The 10,732-nt window shown below is 48.3% G+C and overlaps 1 protein-coding gene across 1 annotated transcript; it reads right to left on the reverse strand.

The window, feature by feature from the left end:
* Positions 1 to 5,714: 5,714 nt before the first annotated feature.
* LOC148119238 (H-2 class I histocompatibility antigen, D-37 alpha chain-like) lies at positions 5,715 to 9,611 on the reverse strand. The gene is given in 9 exon segments (XM_087898613.1): positions 5,715 to 6,214; positions 6,551 to 6,583; positions 6,764 to 6,814; positions 6,816 to 6,877; positions 7,008 to 7,283; positions 7,817 to 8,092; positions 8,311 to 8,580; positions 8,761 to 9,029; positions 9,320 to 9,611. Coding segments are annotated over 6 exon segments (975 nt in total). The 5' UTR covers positions 8,822 to 9,029; positions 9,320 to 9,611; the 3' UTR covers positions 5,715 to 6,214; positions 6,551 to 6,583; positions 6,764 to 6,784.
* Between the last annotated feature and the right edge of the window lie 1,121 nt (positions 9,612 to 10,732).

A 10,732-nucleotide genomic window follows, 5' to 3' on the forward strand; every position in this document is an offset into this window, starting at 1 on the left:
ACTCTTGGCTCTGCACTGTGTGACCAGTGCGGTGGGTCATGAGCATAGTAAGAGGTCTTGGAATGCACAAGGACCAAACTTAACTCGGTTTCAAAAGGTATAGTGTAGTTACAATGCTGCTGGCAGTGCAGGCTTGCCTTTGTCTCGGGACGTCACTGCAGCCTCTGTCCTGAGCACGCGATGCATACGATGTTGCTCTGTGTTCACGCCACTCTGCATACCAGGGAACAAGACTTAAAATTTCCCAGCTCGGGTCTGACGCTGCTGTATGTTAGGAATCGCGGTGTTTGATTGGACATAGTGTTTTGTGTTCTTACAGAGACATGGTTTGATTACAGAAGGTGCAGACAGCCGGGCGATGGTGGTGCACACCTTTAACCCCAGAACTCGGGAGGCAGAGGCAGGCGGATCTCTGTGAGTTCGAGGCCAGCCTGGTCTAGAAGAGCTAGTTCCAGGACAGGCTCCAAAGACACAGAGAAACCCTGTCTTGAAAAGAACAAACAAACAAAAAAAAAACCAAAAAAATACCAAAAAACAGGAGGTACAGACAGCATTTCCTCACGTCTAAGTGTATTGCGTTATATTAGAATGTTTGCTTTTAAAGTTCATATTGGAAAGGCTGAAGAGATGGCTCAGCAGTCGAGAGCACCGGCTGCTCTTGTTGAGGAACTGGATTCAGTCCCAGCACCTCTTGCCGGCTCACAAGTGCCTCTAATTCCAGTTCCAGGGATCTGATGCCCTCTCCTGGCCTCCAACGTTGGTGTGGTTTACGGATATACATGCAGGCACTCACACAAAATAGAAATAAAAATCTTCTTAAAACTTGGTATTTGAGTTGCTGACTTGAGTCTCATAAAACAAAACAAAAACTGCTCCAGTTTAGGATTTAGCCGGTTAGTAGTTTAGGATTTAGCCGGTTAGTAGTTTAGGATTTAGCCGGTTAGTAGTTTAGGATTTAGCCGGTTAGTAGTTTAGGATTTAGCCGGTTAGTAGTTTAGGATTTAGCCGGTTAGTAGTTTAGGATTTAGCCGGTTAGTAGTTTAGGATTTAGCCGGTTAGTAGAGCACTTGCCTAGAACACACGAAGCCCTGAATTTCGTGGTCAGCACTGCACGAAGCAGGGATTGCTACAGAGCAAGTTCAAGGCCAGCCCGGGCCACGTGAGACCCTGTTTCAAAAAAGAAGCACAACAAATTGTTGAATGGACTGAGGTTTGGGATTAGGTCACAGTTCCCAAAATGGCCTGGAGCATGCTTCTGTCATTCTGTGCCGTGGATTTATAGACGTGGCATCTTCAGTGTAGATGACAATAACATCAAACTCTCAGTAACTGAAAAACATTGAAGATGCTCTGTGTTCTTCAGGATCAAATACTTGGCTGAGACTCATCCCACCCTGTGTATGTTTTGAGAGGGGTATTCCAGGGTGGCCTTGAACTTGCTGTGTGGGTAAGGATGACCTTGAACTCCTGGTCCTTGTGTCTCCACTTGTCAATTACTAGGATTACAAGCATGGACCACCACACCTGACGAAGTATAATTCTTTGAAATAAGCATATTTATAGGCAAATTTGTTTGAATCCTTAATAAGTGGTAAAATTCTATATGTATACCAAGTAATTGGTTTTAAAATAAATTACTAATATTTTATTATCAGTAATTTGATTTGTATACCTGTTTTATACACCAAAAGCCCAAGGCCATATAAAAATATCCTGAGTGGGCCAGGTGATTAAAGTGCACACCTTTAATCCTAGCACTTGGGAGGCAGAGACAGGTGGATCTCTGAGTTCTAGGCCAGCCTGGTCTACATTATGTGCGTGTGTGTCCAGGAAGCCCAGAAGAGAGTATCAGGTCCCCTGGAGCTGGGGTTTCAGGTAGTTGTGAACCACTTTTGTGGCTGCTGAAGTTGAACTCGGGTCTCCTGAAAGAGCAGCGAACGCTCAACCACTGAGCTGTCTCTCCAGCCACCCCACACCCCTGTCCTTTAGTGACCTTGTGTGAGCAGTAAGGAAACTAGATGACTAGTGATAAACAGACACAGGTAAAGTCCCGGGACTGTTCATGCCGTCTCTTCAGCCCCTCTTCCCCTTTTAAGAAACAGCCTAAATTGACATAAGAGGGAGGGTGGGCTCATATACAGGAAGTAATTGGGAGGGACTTGGAATGTGGCAGTCTTTTTTGGTTTGGTGGAGCCAAAGCATGCTCTTTCTGAGACACCAGTGAAGAGGAAACATCAGTTAATAGTGCCGCAGTCTCTCAAAGCTAGCAAGTTTTCATCCCAACGTCTGATTCCTAAGTCTTTATTGGTAAATAAAGTGATAGATATAAACAGCACCTGTATTCCATAAAATTGGAAAGTACAAAAGAAATGGACAATTTTCCTGATAGCTACCACTTGCCAAAGTATAATCAAGATCACACAAACAGCTTAAGTAGACCTATAACCACTAAGGAAATAGCAGTCACTAAAGTCTTCCAACCAAAAAACCCTAGGGAACAAACAGTTTAGCACAGACTTTCAAAGAAGAGCTAATTCTGGTACTCCACAAAACAGAAACACAAGGAACATTGCCAAATTCATTTTGTGAGATCACAGTCACCCTGATACTCAAACTACACAAAGATTCAAAAAGAGTGAATTATGAACCAATTTCCCTTATGAACATAGATGCTTTTAAATATTCAACAAAATACTTGCAAACCAAATCTAAGAGCATCCACCATGATCAAGTAGGCTCCATCCCAGAGATTCAGGGATGGTTCAATATATATATGAAAATAAGTCAATATTATCCATCATATAAACAAACTGAGAGAAAAAAAACCACATGATCATCTCATTAGATGCTGAAAAAAGCCTTTGATAAAATCAAACATTCTTTCAAGTCTTGGAGAGACCAGAATACAGGCATACCTAAGCATAATAAAGGCATATACAGTAAACCTACAGCCAACATCTAATTAAATGCAGAGAAACTCAAAGCAATTCCACTAAAATCAGAAATAATACAAGGTTGTCCACTCTCCATAGCTATTCAGTGTTGGAGTGGAAGTTGTAGCTAGAGAAATAAGGCAACTAAAGGGGATCAAGGGGATACAAATTGGAAAGTAGGAAGTCAATAAATGATTTCTTAGGATGTTCAAACATTCCCCAAAAGTTATCCTCTGAATTAACACCACACTGAACACCTATTTAAACAGCATTCCTAGAGCTGGAGGGATGGTGGGGGCACTCCTAGCCCGTTCTGCTCCTGGGGAGAACCACCTTCAGTTCCCAGGACCCACACCCAGGGGCTCTGACACCCTCTTCTGACCCCCAGGACCACTGCACTCACCTGACCACACTCAGAAGGATGCCACACATCCACTGTGTCCTCATGGTCTTGGGTAGTTGAACTTTGTTACCTACTTGGTGGTGCTATTTGGGAGGTTGAGGTTTAAGAGGCATGGTCTTGCTGGAAAAAGTATATTGGGGGAGGCTGTGAGAGTAAAATTCCCATCTGATTCCATTTTGCCCTCTCCTCTTTGTTTGCCGCTGAGGATGTGAGCTCTCAGCTTCCTGCTCCAGTCACCATGCCTGCAACTCAGTGCACTGCTTGCCTGTCATAGTGCACTCCTATCCATTGGAGCTGCGGCCCAAACAAACTCTTCTCAGTGTTGCTTTGGCCGTGGTGATTATCCCAGCAACAGAAAAGTGGTTAACACACACACGATTAAAATATATTTTTGAAACATGTCAACATATAGAACAGGATGGCCATGAACTCACAGAGATTCACCTGCCGCTTCCTTTAGAGGGCTAGGAATAAAGGAATGTGCCAGCATGCCACACTAAAAAATATAATACATCTTAAAACAATAGCTCTCTACCTTGTTCTTCTCACCTACACTCTGGACACCTTCTGTTCTGCCCACCACCTCCTGAGACAACCTGTCCCTGTTTATTCCCTACACTGTATCACAGGCAGCTCCCACCAGAGCTTGCTCCAGGAACCAGCAACATTGTATTCCTTCCTAGTGTGTCTCAGAAACAGGACTTACATCTCACATCTGGAACAGACTGTGCAACAAGCAAAATGAACACAGCTATGTCCCCTGCTTGAGGAGCAGATTTCCCCTACCCAGATGGAGACAGTGACAGCAGACCAAGGAAGACATCTATCCACGGTCAGCTCGGTAAGCCCAGAGCTCACTGGTCCCTCACAGGAGCCTGGGTGAGTCGGGGATAACCACTGACAGCCCCCCACCACTCGCATGTCCGCTCACACAGCTGCACCACTGCAGTCCCCTGCACAGCTCCCAGCAGCTCCACTCCATGGTCTCCTCTCCCTCAGGAACTGCAGCTGGTTTAACCCTGAGAGGGAAGCGCTACATTGTGTCAGCTCCTTGAACCAGTAGCTTCTTGTGTTTCCTGAGCCTCATCAGCTCCTCCTGACTCCAGCAGGAATGTTTCAGTCCAGAGGAAAATTCACAGTCACCTCCCTGTTCTACAGAAGCTCCCGTTGTTAACACAACCTCAGGCCAAGTGCTGGGGTGTCACGTGCAGCCCCAGGTCCCCTCACACTGAGGTCACAGTCACCTGACCTTTTCCCTCAGCAAAGCATTCCCTCCCTCTCCCCACCTGCCCTTCACTCTGGGGTGCATGATCCTCTTTATGTTTATTTATTCATTAAACATTTATTGGCTATGAATGCTTGCTGGGTCCCAGGGATTGGAAGTCAGCATCCCTCAGAAGACAAAGATGGCAGTACCATGACAGAGTTAATCACCTTCTTGGTCTTCAGATGTCTCTGCTAAGGCTCCTAGAGCTCCTAACTCAAAGTCACAAAGCTAGAAGAGAAAACTGTGGGGGACGGAACCTCGAGCAGGAAATGGAGGAAATTTTATTTCTGGTGTTCTTACAATCTATTTCTTGAAAGATTTATTAATTAATGTCTATGTGTGTTATTCTTGCTTGTATGTATTTATACCATATGCCTATATGGTTCCCACAGGGGCATTGGATGCCCTGGAACAGAAGTTAAGGATGATTATGAGCCATCAGGTGGGTACTGGGGTCTGAACCTGGATCCTCTGCAAGAGCAGCAAGTGCTCTCAAGCCCTGAGCCATCTCTCCAGTCCCTGGATCATGTTTTTTAATAAACATAAATCTAAAGTAGACTCAGCCTGTAAATCCTTGAGTCTCCACTGAAGGCAGCACCAGGATTCCCAGAGGCAGAGAAGGAGAGGGAGAGGGGAACCTTGGGCAGAAAACAGATCCAAAAGACAGATCTGAGATGAGACCCTGTGGATTCATCCTCTCTGCATTTGGTTCTAAGTGACCAAGAGAACTGAGCCAGGAGGGGACGGAGTTGACAAGTGACCTTGTCACAGTCAACAACACACTGAGCTCCACCTGGGCACAGCCCTGTTCTCACTCAGATCCCACAGACTCATCCTGTCCCACTAGATGCACACAGCATAGTGAACACAGGTTCTGGGAGGTTCTCCATGTTGCCATTTATTTCCTCCATAAACTCTGTCTCAATCCTTTATTTTACCGCCAATCAACCTTGAGATCAAGGACATTAACAATTGTCAACTTCAAACTCAGCCACACTATTTCCTGCCTGGTCGCCCTGCCTATACTTCCTTCCTGGCTACTGGCCAATCAGCATATTATTAAAAACAATACAAGTGACAGGGTACAAGACCATTGTCCCACAGCAGAGTCTTCTTTTCTTTTTAATATTTATTTATTTATTAGATATACAATATTCTGTCTGCGTGTATGCCTGAAGGCCAGAAGAGGGCACGAGACCTCATTACAGATGGTTGTGAGCCACCATGTGGTTGCTGGGAACTGAACTAAGGACCTTTGGAAGAGCAGGCAATGCTCTTAACCACTGAGCCATCTCTCCAGCCCCGGATTCTTATTTTCAATGGGGAAGTCAGAGGCTGCAACTCAGGGCAGCATGGAGGAGACAGGGTGGAGATGTCCCCTCCTGTCTGCTGGAATAGGAAGGTTGGCTGTGGAAGGGAACAGGGCAGTGCAGGGACAGGGTCAGGTGTGCAGGGCTGGGTTGGGCTTCCCAGTTCTTCACATTGAGCCCATAGGATCACAGAGAACATCAGACACTATTGCTGAGAGTGAACTGAGGGGCTCTGGATGTCACAGGACAGACCTGAACACATCGTCTGTCACTCCGTCCATGCCAGGTAGCTGTCTTCACGCTATAGAACAAGAGTCATGAACAATCACTGTGAAGACAACATCCCAACAACCCACCACTCACTCAAAGGTGATTCTGGGAGTCCCTGAAACCCAATCATGTCCACTCTGCCCCTCCCCAAGTCAGGTCCCAGAGGGTCACTTTTACAGTCTGGGAGAGACACATCGGAGCTCTGGGCACTGTCCCTGCCTGAGGTAAAATCATATATTAATGGAAAGGTAAAAACAGGGACCCCAGAATATTTTGGTGGCACTATTATGGATTTCCAGAGCTCCCCAAAAAATCCAGCTTCAACCCAAAGGCTTCAGCGACAATCCTGTTCATTCCTCACACTTACTTGGAGCTGGAGCATAGTTCCCTCCTTTTCCACCTGTGAGAAGAAAATCTGTGAGAGACCAGGGAAGTCCCTGACCCTAGGAAGTTTCCAGAACTAGTAACAACCCAGGGTAGAGACAGCAGCTATGAGGGTTGTGGATGTGTTTCCCATTAATGAGGCAGAGCACACTTCTAAAAGGGGCAGAGAGAGAACTCAGACCCTGCCCTTTTCTACCTGTGTTTCTCCTCCTCTTCCTCACAACAGCCACCACAGCTCCAATGACCACAGCTCCAAGGAGAAGCAGACCAGCAATGACTGCCATGATGGGGACCATGGACTGAGGAGGCTCTGGGAAGGAAAGAAGGACAGGAAGGGAAGGTGAGGGTCATGACCCCAGCTCTCAGCCCTGACCCTGCTCAGGGTCTGCAGAAGGCTCCTGCTTTCCCTGATCCCAGCTCTGCACCTACTCCCTCCTTACCCCATCTCAGGGTGAGGGGCTCAGCCAGTCCCTCATGGTGCACATGGCATGTGTATTTGTGCTCCTCCCCAGAAGGCACCACCAGAGATGCCCACTTCTGGAAGGTTCCATCCCCAGAAGGTCTGGTCTCCACCAGCTCCATGTCCTGAGTCTGTTCCTCCTCCTCCCTCTGCCAGGTCAGGGTGATGTCAGCAGGGTAGAAGCCCAGGGCCCAGCACCTCAGGGTGACATCACCATTAGATCCAGGATGATGGGTTACATGTGCCTTAGGGGGGTCTGAGAGAAAGGGTTTTGAAGATTAGACATCTTGCTTTCTTCTGGGGACTCAGCAGTGTTCATGTGACCATTCTGGGAATGGACAGGGAAACTGGGGTGGAATTAGGGTGTCCTGATATTAATAGACCCCAGCTAGAGTTCAGGCCCCGGGGTCTTGTGCTCTTCAGGATGCTCTAAGATGTGAGTGACAGTTTGGGGTAGGAGGCTTCAGGGCTCTGCAGACCGATGGAGGGGAAGGGATTCTGGTCCTGAGCTGAGTGAGGACCAGGAGACTCTGAAAAGCTGGAGTCAGACTCCAGAGACACCGAGGGTGACCACAGAGGAGGCCTGAGAGAAAAAGCTCCTGTGGGTCCAGGGCCATCGTCAAGACTGACCTGCTGTAAAAGGGCTAGTCTCCCAATGGGAAAAGCAGCCTGGCGTCTCCCTGTCCTTATTCCTCAGCTCGGTGCCTGCTGGACAGTATTCTTCCTCTGAGTATGCCCAGAGCCTTTCCCCACACTACCTAGGAAAAGCGAGGGTGAGTCTCCAGGTACCTGAGCGCAGCAGGGTCGCGTTCCCCAGCTGCAGATATCTATGGAGCCAGTCTATGCAGGGGCCCTGCAGGTAAGCTCTCTGGTGGTCGGCCTCGTCTACCTTCTCTGATTTGCGCTTAGAGATCTGAGAGGCTGCATCATTTGCGGTCCAGGAGCTCAGGTCCTCGTTCAGGGAGATATAATCCCGGCCATCGTAGGCCTCCTGACAGTACCCGCGGAGCAGGCGTCCATCTGGACCCATGTCACAGCCATACATCCACTGCAGAGTGTGAGGTTCTGGTAGGGACACAATGGTAAGCGCCACCTTGTGGCCATCCTGCCCCCTGTCCTTAACCCGACCTTTCAGAAACGAAAAGTGCAACCGAAACCTAAGCCAAACTCTGCGGGGTCCTTCCTGTTAGAGGGTCTGGGCAGGTGTTTGGATGAAGATGACCCAAGTCCGTCCCAGGGGAGATGGAGGGGTCGTGTCTGTGATCGGGGCCACAGTCACTCACCGTCGTCACTCTGATTGTAGTAGCCGCGCAGGGTCTGGAGATTCAATTTGAAATGCTTCCCTGTGTTCCTGGCTTTCCGTGTCTCCCTCTCCCAATACTCCGGCCCCTCCTGTCCCATCCACGGCGCCCCCGGTCCCATCATAGGAGTCTCCGCGTCACTGTCGAAGCGCACGAACTGCGTGTCGTCCACGTAGCCGACGACGATGAACCGCGGCTCCCGGAGGCCAGGTCGGGACACGGCGGTGTGGAAATACCGCAGGGAGTGCGAGCCTGGGGACAACGCACCGTGAGACCCCGACCTCCTCCAGGGATCAGGGTCCCAGGTGAAGGCAGGGGAGACACGGGCTAGGGCAGTAAGTATGCCATAAACTTAGGGCAGTAAGTTTATGGCATACTGCCCCCACCCGGCTCCCTGCTCCTTCCCGCCGAGTCTCCCCACCCCTTACTCACTAGCCTCTGTCTGGACCAGGACTATGGTGCTTGCCAACAGCTTGAGCCAGTAAGAAGACATTTTCCTCAGTACAGGGGCCAGTGAAGGGTGTAGATACGATTCCTGTCAACTGCTATACTTGGAACCTCTGTGTCACAGATTGGTTTCTCTAGAAACTCGGTGTCCAATGAACTGTGAGTGCATCATTTGTGTCCGGAGAGAGGAACCCGATGGGAGTTGAAAGTGGAACTGTGTGTACGGAAAACAGTGCCGGGCATTGTTCTGGCGTCTTTAATACAGAAAACGTTGTCAAAAGTCACTGCATGACCTAGGAGTTTAACCGGACCCACGTCCTCTTCACTCTGGGGCAGCAGTGAGTGTCCTGGATAGTGTGGGCACCTGACCCCGTACCCAGCCTGGCAAACCCGATACCGCCCACCCGCAGGAACAGTCCCCAAAACAAAGCAAAACTCAGACACCCACAGCCTCCTTTGGAATCTCGAACACTGGTATCAGGGGAGTTCAGGACCCTGCCCTAGGTCTTGAGTGGTTGTGATCCCTGACGCGGTAGTCACTCACCCTCCTGACTCTGGATGTAGAGGTGGAGCAGGTTCTGGAGGCAGGTTTGGAAATTCTGTCTGTGCTCCTGTGGGTCCCCAGTGCTCCAGCTCCTTCCGCTGGCTCCACTGTCTGCTCTCAGGGCTCAACGCGTTTGAACTCCATTGTTGTCCGTGTAGCCTGAAGCAATAAAAGCGCCGGAGGGGGCAGGATGGCAGGACACAGCTGTGGCAAAATAGGGAAGCAGAGACTGGGAGCAGCGTGCAGTGAGATCCCGACCATCCTCGCTAGACAAACCTGGAAGAGAGAGCAAGATTGAAATCACTAGGTTTTTATACTTCCCAAACCAAACCACACCTTTATGCTCTCAGAACCTGAAAGCCACTTCTGAGGACTTGGGACTTTGTCCTCACTCAATAAAGCTAGGTCTCTCTCTCTCTCTCTCTCTCTCTCTCTCTCTCTCTTTCTCTCTCTCTCATTGAGTTTTATTGAGCTCTACAGTTTCCTCTGCTCCCCTCCCTGCCTCTCCCCTCGCTTTCAACACTCTCCCAAGGTTCCCATGCTCCCAATTTACTCAGGAGATCTTGTCCTTTTCTACTTCCCATGTAGATTAGATCTGTGTAAGTCTCTTAGTGTCCACATTGTTGTCTAAGTTCTCTGGTATTGTGATTTCTAGGCTGGTTTACTTTGCTTTATGTTTAAAAACCTCCTATAAGTGAGTACATGTGATAATTGTCTGTGTCTGGGTTACCTCACTCAAAATAATGTTCTCCAGCTCCATCCATTTACCTGCAAATTTCAAGCTGTCGTTATTTTTTTCTGCTGTGTAGTACTCCATGTGAAAATATACCACATTTTTCTTATCCATCCCTTTGGTCGAGGGACATTTAGGTTGTTTCCAGGTTCTGGCTATGACAAACAAGGCTGCTATGAACATAGTTGAGCACATGTCCTTGTGGCACAATTGAACATCCTTTGGATATATACCCAAATAGGTATTGTTGGGTCTTGACGAAGGTTGTTTCTTAATTTTCTGAGAAATCACTACACTGACATCCAAAGGGGCTGTACCAGCTTGCATTACCCACAGCAATGCAGAAGTGTTCCTTTTACTCCACTGTAGGAACCTGTTCCTCCAAGGTCAGCTAGAGTCTCTGGATAGGGAATCCTCGAGGCCAAAGAAAACTCAGAAGAAACAGAAGACAGGATAGAATCGGGAGGTCTGTCTGGTCATGCCAAAGCAGCCAAACAGCCCAGAGTTTATTTCAGAACTTGCTTATATACAAAAGCAGAACAAAGCACAGCACAGATGGTCAGTCAGTATCTAACCACAAGATCATTGTTGTCCTTGAGGGAGCAGCCTCCTCTCCAACAGGTTCTTGCTGCTAGAAAGCAACCTTACATTCTGTCTTGATGTTCCTGAGGTTTGCCATT

Source organism: Myodes glareolus, chromosome 18, assembly GCF_982192425.1.
Source record: "Myodes glareolus chromosome 18, mMyoGla1.1, whole genome shotgun sequence".
NCBI lineage: Eukaryota > Metazoa > Chordata > Mammalia > Rodentia > Cricetidae > Myodes > Myodes glareolus.